Below are 19,826 nucleotides of genomic sequence, written 5' to 3' on the forward strand. Positions count from 1 at the left end.
GGCCAGGAGGGGGGAGGGAAACTGCAGGAACTGGGGGGGTAGGAGGGGGAAGGGACACTACAGGAACTAGGAGGGTGGGAGGGGGGAGGGACACTGCAGGTGCTGGGGGGGTGGGAGGAGGAGGGGACACTGCGGGAACTGAGGGATCAGGAACGGTAGGGGGTAGGGTAGAACCACCTGCATCTGGAGCAGCAGCAGGGGGAGCCTTTTTCCTCCTCGGAGGAGGAGGAGGTATGGGCGTTAAAGGTGGACCCATGGGAGCAGCAGTGAGGGGTCGAAGGCCACCCCCTTCTCTGCTCCTCATAGGTCTGGGTCGCTGCTCCTTGGGAGGAGGGCCACCTCCGCCCTGAGCAGCATTCTGGGCAGGAGCCGATGACTCAGGCCCGGGCTGCCTATCAGAGGCCATGCCGGCTGGAAGAGAGCCGGGGGGAGGGACTACGGAGGACTGATTCACACTGGACGCAGACACGCTAGGGACTGGGACAGACTCAACACACACATTGGGATTGACCACAGAGACATCCTGGCTCTCTCCCATCCTTGCCAACATGGCCACCTTCAGATCCGAGGGCATCGTCGCCCAGGAGATCGGGCACTCCGTATATGGATGGCCAAACTCAAAACAGAAATTACATTTAATCCTTCTGCAGGATGACGCAGAGTGCCCGAACTCCTGGCAGCGACTGCACCTCGGATCTGGGCAGCCGCTGGCCAAATGTCCCCTCTTGCCACACCTGTTGCAGGTCCTGGGTTGGCCCGGGTAGTAGGTGATGATCTTGTCCCGCCCTATGAGGGCGGAACGGGGAATATGGGTGACAACCCCCTCCTTTGTATGGAGCCGGATCGCCACCTCATACTCCCCCCACCAGATCCCGAGCTCGTCCAGGACCTTGTGCGGCGGGGACACTATGTCAGCGTAATGTTGGACCCAAGTCATCAGGTCCCGCACCGGAATGCTCTCATTCTGCACTACAATGTGCGCCTTCCTCTCCAGCGTCTGTCTGGACAATGGAATAACCTTAAAACCATGCCATTCACCATTCTCTGAAAACTTTAAACGCTCCTCTAAAAAGGACTCCATGCCATGCTGGGAGAGGAAGGACACATCATAATATGACGGAGGATCCCCTGGAGCCAGGATCGCATAAAGGTCTGCCGGCCTTATTCCCAGGTCGAGGAGGTACTTAGTAAACTGCTTTTTAGTCGGGACAGGTAGAAGGGTATGATCCCATTTAAGGCGAACGACATTCCTTCGACCTGGGACGCCATCCTCCAATCCTGTCTCCAGGGGAGCCAGAACCCTCCTACCAGGAGCAGCACCCCTAACAACCCTCGAATAAGAAGTCGGACGAGCCGATGAGGTGCCCTGGGCCGAAGCTGCCAGGGGAGCCAAAGCCCCAGGATTCTGGGCGGGACCAAGTTCAGGAAAGCCCACTCTAATTACGCTTTCCAGTTCTGGCAGCTCCGGCCCAGTCACAGCACCCCCACCAGCCCCCATCACAACACCAGTACTAGTAACAGTGCTCACAACCGTACTAACACCTTTCCTGACAGCGCCAGGATTGGCTGCAGGAGTTGCAACGTCTGTCTGAACGAGGCTGCCTGCAGTGGAGACAGGGGGGGCCTATACCTGGGGGCATTCGGCCCGAGCCCGAATATGGCCTCCATCCACTCCTGCTCTCCTGAAAAAGAGTATCTGGAAATAGTGTCATTGCGTACAGTAAACTTCTTTCCGTCTGCACGGAACTCGAGCTGGAGGCCACACCCGGGGTCGCCCATGCCCACCAGGTGCAGGCCCCCATAATATCCCCCTGGCTCCACCGCCAAAACCACAGCCTCGCCAGAATGTTCGTCAATAACCACGAGCCTGGTTTTTTCTAGTCTGTATGTCAGATCCATTGTTTTGAATTCTGTGACAATGTTACTTATCACCAAAGGGGGCGGTTCTGGGTGCCTCTCTTTTTTTTTCTTTTTCTTACCCCCTTTTTGGTATCCCTCCCTGTCTTCAGATATGAAATCTGAGAGGAGGTTCCTCCCAAAAAACAGGTCAAGATTCTTGTCCCCTTTCTCTTTCCTTACCGGGGTACCCCTCTTCCCCTTTTGAACCATCAAAATCTCCCCACCCTCACTTTCTTGTACAAATGCAGGGACACCCGCCCCACCCTGGGCACCTTGGGAGGACTCATCGGTTTCCTCCACCTCTGACACAGAGACCCTTCTACTTTCCCCCTTTTTCCTACCAACATCAATGTTTAATTTTTTTGACTTGCTTATTTTGTTTCTCCCTTTTTTTTTAAATTCTTTTTTTTGACAACTTATCAGGAAAAGACATTTGCACCTCACCCATCCGTTGTTCAGCGTCCTCTTCCCCTCCCTGGTCCTCAGGAGAACTCGTACCCTCCTCCTCACCAGAGGATGGAAAGAACTCCTGGGCCAGTTGTTCAGCGTCACTTTCAATAATATCCATATCGGAGGAGTCAGCCTGTTCCGATCCATCTTCTAGAAAGGTATCCTCCTCTACAAACTCCTCAACGGATAAGTCCATATCCAACTTGGGTTGCGCAGCCAAACGCAATATCTCCTTGCTTTGCTCTTCATTAAGTGTAGAATCCACAAGTCCCAGGAACGCTGCCCCGCTCCCTTGTGGATCCTCCTGCAGCATCGCAGATGTGGTTGCAAGCATGACTCTTTTATTTCCAGACTTTCTTCTTTGGAATCTTATTTCATCTTCTTCTCCACTTGCCTCATTATTATCACCTTCAACCGCCACTTTGCTCTGAAGTTCTGTACTTGCCGATTGATTTTCCGCATCCCTTGCCTCCAACAGTAGTGGGGATGCACCCCTTGCATCATCATAACAAATTCCGCCTTCCTCTCTATCCATATCAATGGCATTTCCGTCAGCAGCAATATCAGAATGGATTCCGCATTCACCTTCATCAATTTTAATAGTAATTCCGTCTTCATGCGGATCTTTGGACGCTTTAGCCGCGTCAGAAACTCCGTCTTGACGCGGAATTACCGCCACATCAATAGGAACTGCATTTCCGTCTTCGGCCGCATTGGTCACTATGGCATTTCCGTGTTCAGGCGGAATGAGAGCCGCCGACGTCACTTCCGCCCCGCCGACCGGAAATTGAGTTGGCGTGGTCGGAGCATCGCTCGGGAGGCCAGCGCCATCTTGTTTTACCGCTGTACACGGCGGAGAGCTTTCCCAATGACTCTGGGCGCATGGCCCCGCTCCCAACTTCACCCCAGACCCCACACCAGCCACCATAGGTGACTCCGATGCGAGGGCCAGGAGTCCACCGGGAGCAGGGACCATGCGAGTGTCCAGGGAGGCCTGTGCAGCCGCAGCCACACCACCACCTCCAGGTAAGTCAGAGGGGGGCATGCCAGCCGAAGCCACAACAGGGACAACACCAGCACCGTCACCTACCGCCTCGCTGAGGACCCCAGCAGCACGTACACCGCCAGGACCCCCAGTAGCAGGGGCAGCAGCACCAGCATCATCGGCACTCACCTGGACACTCGCCACAGGGCCCGGTACTTGCACCTTGCTTCCACCCATCATGGGGTCTTCTGCACACACACCTTGCCCGGGCGGGATGGGAGACTGGGACACCTCCACTTTCATCCACGGTGGTCTCTCCGGGGGGGTGCACTCATCTTCAAGCATGACACAATCATCTTCTGTGTCGCTGTCGTCCACATACTGTTCAGGCATCAACATTTTTTTGAACCTCTTCTTATATCCCAACTGTTCGGAAAAGGGACCACCAATCTTCTCAAGCTCTGCTAACCTTGATTTTTGCTGTATAATTTGCATCCTCAGGTCTAGTATCGCCTCATCCTGCCACAGCATCTCTGGTTTCCATTTGATTCCATAGCGGAAGCGGGCTTTTGCAAAGCTGTATCTCAACTTTTCCAGGGTTTCCATGCAGGCTTTCGCTGCCTTCACCCATGCAATCGCGTTGTTGGCGATATCTTCATCCGAGGAATTTCCAACGTCCCCCAGGTAAGTTGGTGAAGTCGTAGGGGGGGTATGAGCTGGCCGCTCCATGGCTGGAGCGGCCAGTTAGCTTAGGCAAGCCCCTGTCCGGCAAGGCCCGGAACAGGGACTTCAGGTGGAAAGTATGCCCAGAAAAGCACTCCAAAGCTGGATCCTGCAATACAGATCAAAGACCTCCCCTGGAAGTCCAGGAGCTCTCCCAACACACGTCCTCCTCCTATGGTAAGGATTAGATTGTGAGCTCCTCTGGGGACAGTCAGTGACATGGCTATGTACTCTGTTATGTGCTGCAGAAGATGTCAGTGCTATATAAATACATAATAATAATAATATGGGAGGACATTAGACTATGACTATGGTAGTATTAGAGTGTGAGCTCCTCTGAGGACAGTCAGTGCCATTACTATGTACTCTGTAATGTGCTGCAGAAGATGTCAGTGCTATATAAATACATAATTATAATATGGTAGGACATTAGGCTATGACTATGGTAGGATTAGAGTGTGAGCTCCTCTGAGGACAGTCAGTGACATGACTATGTACTCTGTAATGTGCTGCAGGAGATGTCAGTGCTATATAAATACATAATAGTAATATGGTAGGACATTAGACTATGACTATGGTAGGATTAGAGTGTGAGCTCCTCTGAGGACAGTCAGTGACATTACTATGTACTCTGTAATGTGCTGCAGGAGATGTCAGTGCTATATAAATACATAATAATAATATGGGAGGACATTAGACTATGACTATGGTAGGATTAGATTGTGAGCTCCTCTGGGGACAGTCAGTGACATGGCTATGTACTCTGTTATGTGCTGCAGAAGATGTCAGCAAAATATATATATATATACACCGTGTTTCCCTGAAAGTAGGACATCCCCTTAAAGTAAGACCTATCCCCTATTTTGAGCATGCTGGAAATATAAGCCCTACCCGTAAAATAAGCCGTAGTGGCTGTGGAAGTCCCGTCTGTCTGCCCTCCCCTCACCACTACTTTACCTCCTGGTGACCCCCTCCTACAGAAAGACGCATCCCTGCTCTCTACTGCCCGACATTCCGGTAATTCAAGCGCAGGTCAGTGGGAAACTGATGATTCCCGCACCGCTGCTTTATCTTCTACTGGCCCCATTCTCCATTGCCTGCAAGCATAATTCACACCGCAGATCAGCGGTAAACTGCGGTGAAGGCAGCTAGTTACACTGTAACAGCGCTTCCGTGTACAGGAAGTGACATCTCTGTTTACTTCCTGTGCATGGAAGCGCTATTACAGTATAACTAGCTGCCTTCACTGCAGTTTACCGCCGATCTGCAGTTTGAATTACTGGTATGTCTTATTGAATAGTAATACTGACCAAGGGTTGACGTAGCTTATTTATACTATACATCAGAGGCTGACATAGGCCTGTGCAGGCCGTGCAGCCGCACTGGGCCCCATGTCCGCTGGGGACCATACAATTGCACCAGTTAGGGCCTGTACACACTGCTGCGCTGCGCTTTTTAATCGCAAGGTTTTTTGAAAAATAATGAAACTCGTGACGACCTGTACACACTGGTGCGATGCACTTTTCCTATTCTCATGAAGGCTTGCGATTTAAAAGCGCAGCAGTGTGTACAGGCCCCTACAGAATGTGACCTAGTCTCATGTACTTTTACCTTATCGTCATTGTTTAGATCCAACCATGATCTGTTGTGACCACACCCACTCACACGGGCCTGCTTCATTTATTCTGCACAGGAGCCCATCGCTGGCTTTGTGCACCACTGCTATACATACATCGATAACAAACTCTGCTGTTCACACTGGTAGGTGGGAGGGCCACAAAGTTCTCGGAGACAGTTGGAGCTTGCACTGCAGGGAGTGGCTGGACAAGGGGCTCCTGACCACAATGGGCTCTATTCATAAAAAATTTGTGGCGGAAAAACTCCTGGAGGGAAAATACCGCAGTGGTATTTTAGACTTCTGGGTGGTCATTCATAAAAATGTTGGCAGCTGCGATCGCAGAGCGGAGATCTCCCGCTGAAAGCTGGCGGTAATCTGTCGGAAGGCATGCGGAAACACTTCAGCCGGCAGAGTCCCTCCGTGCACTGCTCTCTCTGGGAGGTCTGTCCCATTCACTTGTATGTAATCCGCAGGCTTCTCGCTACATCCGAGGAAGCGGTATTTCCCATCCGCATACAGCTGCGATCGCAGAGCGGAGATCTCCCGCTGAAGGCTGGCGGTAAGCTGTCGGAAGGCATGCGGAAACACTTCAGCCGGCAGTCCCTCCGTGCACTGCTCTCTCTGGGAGGTCTGTCCCATTCACTTGTATGTAATCCGCAGGCTTCTCGCTACATCCGAGGAAGCGGTATTTCCCATCCGCATACAGCTGCGATCGCAGAGCGGAGATCTCCCGCTGAAGGCTGGCGGTAAGCTGTCGAAAGACATGCGGAAACACTTACGCCGGCAGACTCCCTCCGTGCGCTGCTCTCTCTGGGAGGTCTGTCCCATTCACTTGTATGTAATCTGCAGGCTTCGAGGAAGCGGCATTTCCCGTCCACATACCGCTTCCTCTAATCTTTATGAATGGACATTTTGTTACTTTTTTCTAGATAAATCTAGAAAAACACTGGAGAAGGCGGAAATTTCTCGCTCTGCTGGGGGATTGTAGATTTTCATGCGGGAACAGCTTTTATGAATGCCCACTTTGCTAAATGGTCGGGAAAATCCGCTGTTTTGAGCGGAAAACTTGCGGTAACGTTTTATGAATAGAGCCCTTTATCATCTCATCAAGACAGAAAAGAAGCCCTCAGGCTGCCTGCCTCCACATTACTGGGCATACATGTGTGGCTAGAGAGCATACCTCCCAACCTTTTGAGATGAGAAAGAGGGACAATTAAGCCACGCCCCTGCCACACCCCGTCACACCCCTAGCCATGCATACCATAAAGTTTTCATAAGAAAAAATATGTTGTTTTATAATTCAAACCACACTGGTATTTTCTATCCTGGTTCATTTTCCTTCATAGTAACATTTAATAATAATAATAATAATATATCAATTTAAAGGATGGGAATAAAGTTTAGAGTCAAACACATTGTTAGTATAGAAATATATATATATTTACATATAAAGAGGGACAAAGTCCTGAAAGAGGGACAGATGAGAAGGACAGAGGGACAGTTGGGAGCTATGATATAGAGGCTTACATGGCAGCAGATACAATAACTCCCTGCCCATCCCACTCATTCCCATCAGCACGTGTTATTAGTGGGCCAGCTTCAGCTCAGACAGAGCATGAGATGTCCCAACATTACTATAAACAGAGCTCCTCAGTCCTGCCTCCTCCTCACCTGACAGCACCACGTGCAGCCTGCAGCCATGCTCCTCCCGTGACGTCACGCGCAGGAGACACGCCCCCGCGCGCCGCCATTGGCTGCCTCCGCGCGCTGACGGGACGCTGCGTCACTCAGATGTCCGCCATCTTGGTGGAGGCACGAAAAATGCGCTAAACGTCATCATAATACATAAAGGCGCGTGCTCAAAGTCTCACACAAACCCCAAACTCTAAATATGGAGCAAAAAATGTGTGTTTCCAATGTTTTTATTTTTAAAATATCATAAAAATATAAATAATGATAATGGGTACAACGCGCTGCTTCAAGCCGTGTTTTCATTGATATGTCGCCCCCGAGATTCTCATATCCAACCAACAAAATGGCGGCCGTGAGGTAAACTCTGCGCAAAGCTTTATTATAACAGAACCGCGGAGCCGCGTCAGCCGGGACAAAGATGGAACACATAGAGATTAGCGGGTTTGTGATGCATGAAAAGTGTCACCCAACCAACAAAATGGCGGCTGTGTGAGGAGAACCCCGCCCCGGCGACAGTTGTGACGCGGCGCTGCTATTGGCTGCCCCGCCCCCGTGACACTGGTGACGCGGCGCTGCTATTGGCTGCCCCGCCCCCTCCGGCGCTGAGAGAGTAACGCCGCAGCGTCAGCGGGCCTTGTATCCGGCGGCAGGCAGGCTGTGGAGCAGGATGAGGCCCGGCAGGGCTGGAGGGTCTGTGGGATGACAGGTCGGGGCCGCAGCCTCGGGGACAGTCAGCAGGTGAGTGCCGGGGGGAGGGGCTTCATGTGGCACTACAAGAGCCTGCTCACTGCTTTCTGTACACAGGGGCACTACAAGGCCCAGCGGCACACAGAGCTCCGTCATCATCCTCCTCTGTAATCAGACAGCTGCACTACATGTCCCAGCAGCACAGGGATCCCCATCATCCTCCTCTGTAATCACAGAGCTGCACTACATGTCCCAGCAGCACAGGGAACATCATCATCATCCTCCTCTGTAATCAGACAGCTGCACTACATGTCCCAGCAGTACAGAAAGCTCCATCCTCTGTAATCGGCTGCACTACATGTCCCAGCAGCACAGAGATCTCCATCATCATCCTCCTCCTCTGTAATCACAGAGCTGCACTACATGTCCCAGCAGCACAGGGATCCCCATCCTCCTCCTCCTCCTCTGTAATCACAGAGCTGCACTACATGTCCCAGCAGCACAGGGATCCCCATCATCATCATCCTCCTCCTCTGTAATCACAGAGCTGCACTACATGTCCCAGCAGCACAGGGAACATCATCATCATCCTCCTCTGTAATCAGACAGCTGCACTACATGTCCCAGCAGTACAGAAAGCTCCATCCTCTGTAATCGGCTGCACTACATGTCCCAGCAGCACAGAGATCTCCATCATCATCCTCCTCCTCTGTAATCACAGAGCTGCACTACATGTCCCAGCAGCACAGGGATCCCCATCCTCCTCCTCCTCCTCTGTAATCACAGAGCTGCACTACATGTCCCAGCAGCACAGGGATCCCCATCATCATCATCCTCCTCCTCTGTAATCACAGAGCTGCACTACATGTCCCAGCAGCACAGGGAACATCATCATCATCCTCCTCTGTAATCAGACAGCTGCACTACATGTCCCAGCAGTACAGAAAGCTCCATCCTCTGTAATCGGCTGCACTACATGTCCCAGCAGCACAGAGATCCCCATCATCATCATCCTCTGTAATCAGACAGCTGCACTACATGTCCCAGCAGCACAGGGATCATCATCCTCCTCCTCTGTAATCACAGAGCTGCACTACATGTCCCAGCAGCACAGGGATCCCCATCCTCCTCCTCCTCTGTAATCACAGAGCTGCACTACATGTCCCAGCAGCACAGAGATCTCCATCATCATCATCCTCCTCCTCTGTAATCACAGAGCTGCACTACATGTCCCAGCAGCACAGGGATCCCCATCCTCCTCCTCTGTAATCACAGAGCTGCACTACATGTCCCAGCAGCACAGAGATCTCCATCATCATCCTCCTCCTCTGTAATCACAGAGCTGCACTACATGTCCCAGCAGCACAGGGATCCCCATCCTCCTCCTCCTCCTCTGTAATCACAGAGCTGCACTACATGTCCCAGCAGCACAGGGATCCCCATCATCATCATCCTCCTCCTCTGTAATCACAGAGCTGCACTACATGTCCCAGCAGCACAGGGAACATCATCATCATCCTCCTCTGTAATCAGACAGCTGCACTACATGTCCCAGCAGTACAGAAAGCTCCATCCTCCGTAATCGGCTGCACTACATGTCCCAGCAGCACAGAGATCCCCATCATCATCATCCTCTGTAATCACAGAGCTGCACTACATGTCCCAGCAGCACAGGGATCCCCATCCTCCTCCTCCTCCTCTGTAATCACAGAGCTGCACTACATGTCCCAGCAGCACAGGGATCCCCATCATCATCATCCTCCTCCTCTGTAATCACAGAGCTGCACTACATGTCCCAGCAGCACAGGGAACATCATCATCATCCTCCTCTGTAATCAGACAGCTGCACTACATGTCCCAGCAGTACAGAAAGCTCCATCCTCTGTAATCGGCTGCACTACATGTCCCAGCAGCACAGAGATCCCCATCATCATCATCCTCTGTAATCAGACAGCTGCACTACATGTCCCAGCAGCACAGGGATCATCATCCTCCTCCTCTGTAATCACAGAGCTGCACTACATGTCCCAGCAGCACAGGGATCCCCATCCTCCTCCTCCTCTGTAATCACAGAGCTGCACTACATGTCCCAGCAGCACAGAGATCCCCATCATCATCATCCTCCTCCTCTGTAATCACAGAGCTGCACTACATGTCCCAGCAGCACAGGGAACATCATCATCATCCTCTGTAATCAGACAGCTGCACTACATGTCCCAGCAGCACAGGGATCATCCTCCTCCTCCTCTGTAATCACACAGCTGCACTACATGTCCCAGCAGCACAGGGATCATCATCCTCCTCCTCTGTAATCACAGAGCTGCACTACATGTCCCAGCAGCACAGGGATCCCCATCCTCCTCCTCCTCTGTAATCAGACAGCTGCACTACATGTCCCAGCAGCACAGGGATCCCCATCCTCCTCCTCCTCTGTAATCACAGAGCTGCACTACATGTCCCAGCAGCACAGGGATCCTCATCATCCTCCTCCTCTGTAATCAGACAGCTGCACTACATGTCCCAGCAGCACAGGGATCTCCATCCTCCTCCTCTGTAATCAGACAGCTGCACTACATGTCCCAGCAGCACAGGGATCCCCATCATCCTCCTCTGTAATCAGACAGCTGCACTACATGTCCCAGCAGCACAGGGATCATCATCATCCTCCTCTGTAATCAGACAGCTGCACTACATGTCCCAGCAGTACAGAAAGCTCCATCCTCCGTAATCGGCTGCACTACATGTCCCAGCAGCACAGGGGCCTGATCCTTTCATGGCTCCCTGTGGCCCTTGGCTAGGTCTGCTGCGATTACCGTCCAATTCCCCGGACATGACTTCGGATTGGCAGCATATTGTAGTAGTCTATAGGGAGCATCAGAATTAGTGTGCCACGAAATATCCGATGGCATGCTGCATAATCTCACGTCACCCATCCCAATCTCATGGCTGTGCATGGCCAGAGCGATTCAGCTGCGAGACGCATCACAGCTGTGCCGGCACAGTGTCTCGCAATGTGGCATGCACGCCTATACAGTTCCCTGGTGTCTAGTGGTTCTCTCCCTCCCCTATACAGTTCCCTGGTGTCTAGTGGTCCTCCCTCCCCTATACAGTTCCCTAGTGTCTGTTGGTTCTCTCCCTCCCCTATACAGTTCCCTGGTGTCTAGTGGCCCCCCTCCCTCCCCTATACAGTTCCCTGGTGTCTAGTGGCCCCCCTCCCTCCCCTATACAGTTCCCTGGTCTCTAGTGGTCCTTCCTCCCCTATACAGTTCCCTGGTCTCTAGTGGTCCTCCCTCCCCTATACAGTTCCCTGGTCTCTAGTGGTCCCCTCCCTCCCCTATACACTTCCCTGGTCTCTAGTGGTCCTCCCTCCCCTATACAGTTCCCTGGTGTCTAGTGGTCCTCCCTCCCCTATACAGTTCCCTGGTGTCTAGTGGTCCTCCCTCCTCTATACAGGTCCCTGATGTCTGTTGGTTCTCTCCCTCCCCTATACAGTTCCCTGGTGTCTAGTGGTCCTCCCTCCTCTATACAGGTCCCTGATGTCTGTTGGTTCTCTCCCTCCCCTATACAGTTCCCTGGTGTCTAGTGGTCCTCCCTCCTCATATAGTTCCCTGGTGTCTAGTGAGCTCTCCCTCCCCTATAGTTCCCTGGTGTCTAGTGAGCTCTCCCTCCCCTATACAGTTCCCTAGTGTCTCACCCATGCAGCATATCTACTGAATATGGAAGGAAGGACCACTAGACACCAGGGAACTGTATAGGGGAGGGAAGGAGTCACTAGACACCAGGGAACTGTATAGGGGAGGGAAGGAGTCACTAGACACCAGGGAACTGTATAGGGGAGAGCAGGGCTGTGGAGTTGGAGCAAATTTTGGGTACCGGGAGTCGGGGGAAAAATGCACCGACTCTGACTCCTAATGAATTTAAACTGTAATTAAAATAGAAAATAAAATGTTCTATTTCTCAGATAATAGTCATCATAAATAATTTATACATACAGTGGTTTGCAAAAGTATTTCGGCCCCCTTGAAGTTTTCCACATTTTGTCACATTACTGCCACAAACCTGCATCAATTTTATTGGAATTCCACGTGAAAGACCAATACAAAGTGGTGTACATGTGAGAAGTGGAACGAAAATCATACTTGATTCCAAACATTTTTCACAAATAACTGCAAAGTGGGGTGTGCGTAATTATTCGGCCCCCTGAGTCAATACTTTGTAGAACCACCTTTTGCTGCAATTACAGCTGCCAGTCTTTTAGGGTATGTCTCTACCAGCTTTGCACATCTAGAGACGGAAATCCTTGCCCATTATTCTTTGCAAAACAGCTCCAGCTCAGTCAGATTAGATGGACAGCGTTTGTGAACAGCAGTTTTCAGATCTTGCTACAGATTCTCGATTGGATTTAGATCTGGACTTTGACTGGTCCATTCTAACACATAGATATGTTTTGTTTTAAACCATTCCATTGTTGCCCTGGCTTTATGTTTAGGGTGATTGTCCTGCTGGAAGGTGAACCTCCGCCCCAGTCTCAAGTCTTTTGCAGACTCCAAGAGGTTTTCTTCCAAGATTGCCCTGTATTTGGCTCCATCCATCTTCCCATCAACTCTGACCAGCTTCCCTGTCCCTGCTGAAGAGAAGCCACTAGACAACAGGGAACTGTATGGGGTGAGAGGAGGCCACTAGACACCAGGGAACTGTATAGGGCAGGGAGGGTGCCACTAGACACCAGGGAACTGAATGGGGAGAGAGGAGGCCACTAGACACCAGAGAACTGTATAGTAGAGGGAGAGGACCACTAGACACCAGGGAACTGTATGGGGAGATAGGACCACCACTAGACACCAGGGAACTGAATATGGGAGGGAGGGGACCACTAGACACCAGAGAACTGTATAGTGGAGGGAGGGGACCACTAGACACCAGGGAATTGTATGGGGAGAGAGAACACCACTAGACACCAGGGAACTGTATAGGGGAGGGGACCACTAGACACCAGGGAACTGTATAGGGGAGGGGACCACTTGACACCAGGGAACTGTATAGGGGAGGGGACCACTAGACACCAGGGAACTGTATAGGGGAGGGGACCACTAGACACCAGGGAACTGTATAGGGGAGGGGACCACTATACACCAGGGCACTGTATAAGGGAGGAAGGCTTCCCCCGTCCTCTTCACCCTCCGGGACCCAGCGCTGGCAGCACCTGAACAGTGACCCTGTAAATATGTACCTTCCACACTCCTGCGCAGTAGCGGCTATCCAGTGGACTCTGGCAGAAATAGCTGAGCCCCATCAGGTCCGCTCTTCTGCGGAGGCGCAAGTCGTCAATGCAGTAGAGTTCACCCGATTGTGTCCATCTATTTCTGGCGGAAGCCCATCGGGCAGCTGCTACTACGCAGGAACGCAAAAGGTAAATATTTAGTCGCTACTGCTCCACAATGGACAAGCTGGTCAGCTGATTCTTCAGAGGCTGCCAGTGCTGGAGGCTGAAGAGGACAGGAGAAGCCTTATTAGAGTCCAGAGGTAAGAATCCTGCAAGGGCTGTTTGTGTTTTTTGTTTTGTTAGGGATTCTCTTTAATGCCTTTACATCTGCTGGGGAATTGTGAGTCCCGGGGGTGCCAGGAGCCTGCTATCACTGCGCATGGTCCACCTGTTTATCAGCTTGTAGTGTAGAGTCTCCTGAGTCCCAGGGGGGGTGCCAGGAGCCTGCTATCACTGCGCCTGGTCCACCTGTTTATCAGCATATAGTGTAGAGTCTCCTGAGTCCCAGGGGGGGTGCCAGGAGCCTGCCATCACTGCGCCTGGTCCACCTGTTTATCAGCTTGAAGTGTAGAGTCTGCTCTGATGTAGTTTGTTGCACTGGTGCTTTATTTCTGGTGTAATTTATTTGTTTGTTTTATTCCTAGCTTGAGATAATCAGCAAAGACTTCTAACTGGACAACCCACCAACCGTCTTTTCGTTTTTATATTTTTTGCTCCCCTGGTGGACTTATTTTTTTGTGTGTGTGAGGTGGAATACCCGGTGCAGCCGGCAGAGCAAGGCCAGATGTTGCCTGACAGCAGGTAAGAGCGTGCAATGCAAAGGTGGCTTCGTATAGAGATTGTAGCCTAGCTTAAGTGTACCAGAGCTGAGCTAAAATAAGTTTTATCCTCCAGCCCTATGCGCTTGGATCGCTCCCACGCCGACGTCCGCCGCTGCCTCTATCGCCGGTACCGGGTCCCGTCACTTCCGCTGGACGCGGCCAGTCTGCGCAGAAGCAGTGCGCTCTCTGCCTATATCTTTATTAGCCACCGGAGAGATACGCAGAGGGCGCACTTCTCTTGCGTGGCCTGGCTGCGACTGGAGGAAGTTACCGGACCCGGTATTGAGGGAGAAGGCTGAGGATGGTGGCGTGGGAGCGATCGGTGCGCATGGGGCTGGAGGAAGCCCCAGGTATATATAAAACTTTTATTTTACCTCTGGTTTCCTTTAAGAACATTTTATTTCATGTGGTGTTTATTAGCATGTTAAATATGTATTAAAAAATTGTAGCTTTCTTAAAATGTAAAGTGTACCAGAGACGAGAAGGTACCATACTTCCCTTGGGCTTTCTTGAGGCCGCTCGTCCCTCAGTCTTCCCAGGTGGCTCCTGTCACCCGCAATACTATCCGAAAGCTTAGCCTAGTCCCGCTTCATCAGACATGCGCGGCCAGGCATGCTCCCCTGTCGGGCTCCCTTGTCACGCTCTCATCCCTGGGAGTAGTACTGCACAAGCGCAGAATGCGGAGCAACCATATCACTCTGTTTAGGTGGCCTTCAAAGCAGGTGATAATACTGGATCTATCCACTGATACATCCTAATATCTTCCTTTTTGAAGGAGGGTGGAGAATTGTTGTCAGTTGAAGCCACACCTCCTTGCTTGCCAGCGTATCACGGCAGTCTGTCTCTAGTAGTTAGCGACCCTGAACAGACCTAAAAATAAAATGCTGACCTTACCTGTTGCTTCCTCCAGCCTGTGAGGTCTCTTTGTCCTCTGGGACCCCTCCGTTCTCCTGCTGGAGGCTCCATTAGCTGCGTGACCGTGCTGGGAGTCATGCACAGCTACCCATGCACAGCCATCCGAGCCCCCGGCTTGATCACGTGCCAGTACACCATTAGCGCACTGTGCGGTTCTCTAAAGAATGAACCATGCATGCGCAGAAAGCTCATGGAGACGGGTGAGTGATTGATGCGTGAGCGCCCTCTATGATGCGCAGTGTGGAGCCGCCTGTCTTCGGGAGGACTCTGCTCCCGAAGACTTCCGAAGTCGAGTTATCAGGGAAAATCGCTAAAATGAGCTTTACTCACCTGGGGATTTCTCCAGAATGAGCTTCTCTAAAATAGCTGTTTACAGCTGTTTCCAACTGCCAAAAAAAGCAAGCAGCATCTCCTTCCGCTGACATCACCTGCCAGCAGTAAAAATGTCACCATGTGATAAATATCAGAATGTAAATCAGGGAGAGGAAAGATTTTACAATGGGCGAACACTGACTAAATCATTTTATACATGATTATGGTAAAAATTGAGCACTTTTTTCATTAGAAGCTTAAAATAGTGAAAATAACGTTTTCAAAGGCTGAAGTTATTTTCACTGGACTTCCTCTTTAACCCTCCTGCCGTTATGATTATTTCTGGACTTTGGGGTCTTTTTAACCTCCTGGACGATACAATAATATCGCCAGGGGGCGGCGCAGCACATTTTTTTTAAATTCTTTTTTTTTTAATCATGTAGCTAGCCTAGCGCTAGCTACATGATAGCCGCTCAGCAGCGGCATCCCCCCACCCCCTCCGATCGCCTCCGGCAATCAGAGCAAACAGGAAATCCCGTTCAGAACCCGGGCGACGATCGCCATGGCGACGATCGGGATGACGTCAACGACGTCGTGACGTCAGAGGGAGTCCCGATCCACTCCTCAGCGCTGCCTGGCACTAATTGGCCAGGCTGCGCACGGGGTCTTGGGGGGGGGGGGGGGGGAGCAGCACGGCGGGTAGCGGCGAATCAGTGCGGAGCGGCGGCGATCGGTATATACACGCAGCTAGCAAAGTGCTAGCTGCGTGCAACAAAAAAAAAATTATGCAAATCGGCCCACCAGGGCCTGAGAAATCCTCTGTGGCGGCTTACCCCGAGCTCAGCTCGGGATTATCCCCCAGAGGGTTAAAAAGTTTCAGACCCTAAAATTGGGAAATAACGCCAGCAGCAGCCCCTGCTCTCGCTCCTCCCTGGGCTGCAGCGTACTTTACCTCCATCCTCCGGATGGCGCTGTAACACTTTGATGAGATCTATGACGGTGATCTCACCAGAGTGATTCAGAGCCTCAGAGGACAGGAAGGAGAATGGCTACCGACGTCTGGCTCCCCCAGGAGGTGAGTAAAAGCTCCCGCTGGCCCCAGCATAGCTCAGGATTACTGCCAGGGAGGGTAAGAAAGCCTGGTATGACTAGTAAAGCATCAGGTAGGGGAATATATAGATCAATGTTCTCTGAAAAAGGTTTATGTCAGACGCACGGCACGTCCCCAGCAGAGCGCCTCATCCGCTGAGTCACTGGAGTATCAGAAGGATGGTTATCTCGGGATTAGATCACCCGGAGGGACAGGCAGTCCTGTGCTAGTCAGCCATATAACCAGAGCTAATATAACATGGTTTCCATAGTAGAATCACTTTATGGTAACTCCAAAGGAACCGGAAAAGTGATTTCCTACATCAGAAATGGTCATATACAAGCATATAAACTATACTACAGTGCTGGATCCTAATTCAGTCAATCATTGTGAGAGATTTCTTATTTTCAATGCTTCAGCAAGCGAGCACAGACAGTGTCTAATGGTGGCCATACATGGTACAATTATTTTCATCCAATCTTACCATTTCTATGTAATATAAGGGAACTATCTAAATTATCATTGATGCCGGATACATGTAGTATCAGGCACAAACAGCCTCCCTCTAAATACTTACCCAGCCTCCAGTGACCTCTAGCAGCCTTCCTGCAGCACTTGGTGGCTTTCTGGCTTCCTCCGTGCACGGAAGATAGGAGTCACATGGCCTGCATCTGATCATGTGACGCGTTAGGAGCCACTAGGAGCTCGCTAGGTGCTGCAGGAAGGCTGCTTGACGTCACATGGCCTGCATCTGATCACGTGACGCGCTAGGAGCTCGCTAGGTGCTGCAGGAAGGCTACTAGACGTCACATGGCCTGCATCTGATCACGTGACGCGCTAGAAGCTCGCTTGGTGCTGCAGGAAGGCTGCTAGACGTCGCATGGCCTGCATCTGATCACATGACACGCTAGGAGCCACTAGGAGCTGCAGGAAGGCTGCTAGACGTCACATGGCCTGCATCTGATCACGTGACGCGCTAGGAGCCACTAGGAGCTCGCTAGGTGCTGCAGGAAGGCTGCTAGACGTCACATGGCCTTCATCTGATCACGTGACGCGCTAGGAGCTCGCTAGGTGCTGCAGGAAGGCTGCTAGACGTCACATGGCCTGCATCTGATCACGTGACACGCTAGGAGCTCGCTAGGTGCTGCAGGAAGGCTGCTAGACGTCACATGGCCTGCATCTGATCACGTGACACGCTAGGAGCTCGCTAGGTGCTGCAGGAAGGCTGCTAGACGTCGCATGGCCTGCATCTGATCACATGACACGCTAGGAGCTCGCTAGGTGCTGCAGGAAGGCTGCTAGACGTCACATGGCCTGCATCTGATCACGTGACACGCTAGGAGCCACTAGGAGCTGCAGGAAGGCTGCTAGACGTCACATGGCCTGCATCTGATCACGTGACACGCTAGGAGCTCGCTAGGTGCTGCAGGAAGGCTACTAGACGTCACATGGCCTGCATCTGATCACGTGACGCGCTAGAAGCTCGCTTGGTGCTGCAGGAAGGCTGCTAGACGTCACATGGCCTGCATCTGATCACGTGACGCGCTAGGAGCCACTAGGAGCTGCAGGAAGGCTGCTAGACGTCACATGGCCTGCATCTGATCACGTGACGCGCTAGGAGCCACTAGGAGCTCGCTAGGTGCTGCAGGAAGGCTGCTAGACGTCACATGGCCTGCATCTGATCACGTGACGCGCTAGGAGCTCGCTAGGTGCTGCAGGAAGGCTGCTAGACGTCACATGGCCTGCATCTGATCACGTGACACGCTAGGAGCTCGCTAGGTGCTGCAGGAAGGCTGCTAGACGTCACATGGCCTGCATCTGATCACGTGACACGCTAGGAGCTCGCTAGGTGCTGCAGGAAGGCTGCTAGACGTCACATGGCCTGCATCTGATCACATGACACGCTAGGAGCTCGCTAGGTGCTGCAGGAAGGCTGCTAGACGTCACATGGCCTGCATCTGATCACGTGACACGCTAGGAGCCACTAGGAGCTGCAGGAAGGCTGCTAGACGTCACATGGCCTGCATCTGATCACGTGACGCGCTAGAAGCTCGCTTGGTGCTGCAGGAAGGCTGCTAGACGTCACGTGGCCTGCATTTGATCACGTGACACGCTAGGAGCTCGCTAGGTGCTGCAGGAAGGCTGCTAGACGTCACATGGCCTGCATCTGATCACGTGACGCGCTAGAAGCTCGCTTGGTGCTGCAGGAAGGCTGCTAGACGTCACATGGCCTGCATCTGATCACGTGACCCGCTAGGAGCTCGCTAGGTGCTGCAGGAAGGCTGCTAGACGTCACATGGCCTGCATCTGATCACGTGACGCGCTAGGAGCCACTAGGAGCTCGCTAGGTGCTGCAGGAAGGCTGCTAGACGTCACATGGCCTGCATCTGATCACGTGACACGCTAGGAGCTCGCTAGGTGCTGCAGGAAGGCTGCTAGACGTCACATGGCCTGCATCTGATCACGTGACGCGCTAGGAGCTCGCTAGGTGCTGCAGGAAGGCTACTAGACGTCACATGGCCTGCATCTGATCACGTGACGCGCTAGAAGCTCGCTTGGTGCTGCAGGAAGGCTGCTAGACGTCACATGGCCTGCATCTGATCACGTGACACGCTAGGAGCTCGCTAGGTGCTGCAGGAAGGCTGCTAGACGTCGCATGGCCTGCATCTGATCACATGACACGCTAGGAGCTCGCTAGGTGCTGCAGGAAGGCTGCTTGACGTCACATGGCCTGCATCTGATCACATGACACGCTAGGAGCTCGCTAGGTGCTGCAGGAAGGCTGCTAGACGTCACATGGCCTGCATCTGATCACGTGACGCGCTAGAAGCTCGCTTGGTGCTGCAGGAAGGCTGCTAGACGTCACATGGCCTGCATCTGATTACGTGACACGCTAGGAGCTCGCTAGGTGCTGCAGGAAGGCTGCTAGACGTCACATGGTCTGCATCTGATAACGTGACACGCTAGGAGCTCGCTAGGTGCTGCAGGAAGGCTACTAGACGTCACATGGCCTGCATCTGATCACATGACACGCTTGGAGCTCGCTAGGTGCTGCAGGAAGGCTGCTAGACGTCACATGGCCTGCATCTGATCACGTGACACGCTTTGAGCCACTAGGAGCTCGCTAGGTGCTGCAGGAAGGCTGCTAGACGTCGCATGGCCTGCATCTGATCACGTGACACGCTAGGAGCTCGCTAGGTGCTGCAGGAAGGCTGCTAGACGTCGCATGGCCTGCATCTGATTACGTGACACGCTAGGAGCTCGCTAGGTGCTGCAGGAAGGCTGCTAGACGTCACATGGTCTGCATCTGATCACGTGACACGCTAGGAGCTCGCTAGGTGCTGCAGGAAGGCTACTAGACGTCACATGGC

The 19,826-nt window shown here is 52.3% G+C and overlaps 2 protein-coding genes across 2 annotated transcripts in view; one reads left to right on the forward strand and one right to left on the reverse strand.

Moving 5' to 3' along the window:
* Positions 1–7,501, reverse strand: part of LOC137541139 (mitochondrial nucleoid-associated protein 1-like) — a 56,769-nt gene extending 49,268 nt beyond the window's left edge. Inside the window, exon 1 of the mRNA XM_068262294.1 lies at positions 7,347–7,501. The gene's annotated coding sequence lies outside the window, so the exon portion shown is untranslated. The remainder of the gene's footprint in view (positions 1–7,346) is intronic.
* Positions 7,502–7,954: 453 nt separating this feature from the next.
* VCF1 (VCP nuclear cofactor family member 1) overlaps positions 7,955–19,826 on the forward strand; it is a 37,694-nt gene continuing 25,822 nt past the window's right edge. Inside the window, exons 1-2 of the mRNA XM_068262306.1 lie at positions 7,955–8,105; positions 13,962–14,118. Of these exons, the coding sequence (XP_068118407.1) occupies positions 14,102–14,118 (17 nt within the window). The 5' untranslated portion in view covers positions 7,955–8,105; positions 13,962–14,101. The remainder of the gene's footprint in view (positions 8,106–13,961; positions 14,119–19,826) is intronic.

Source organism: Hyperolius riggenbachi, chromosome 12 (genome assembly GCF_040937935.1).
Source record: "Hyperolius riggenbachi isolate aHypRig1 chromosome 12, aHypRig1.pri, whole genome shotgun sequence".
Lineage (NCBI taxonomy): Eukaryota > Metazoa > Chordata > Amphibia > Anura > Hyperoliidae > Hyperolius > Hyperolius riggenbachi.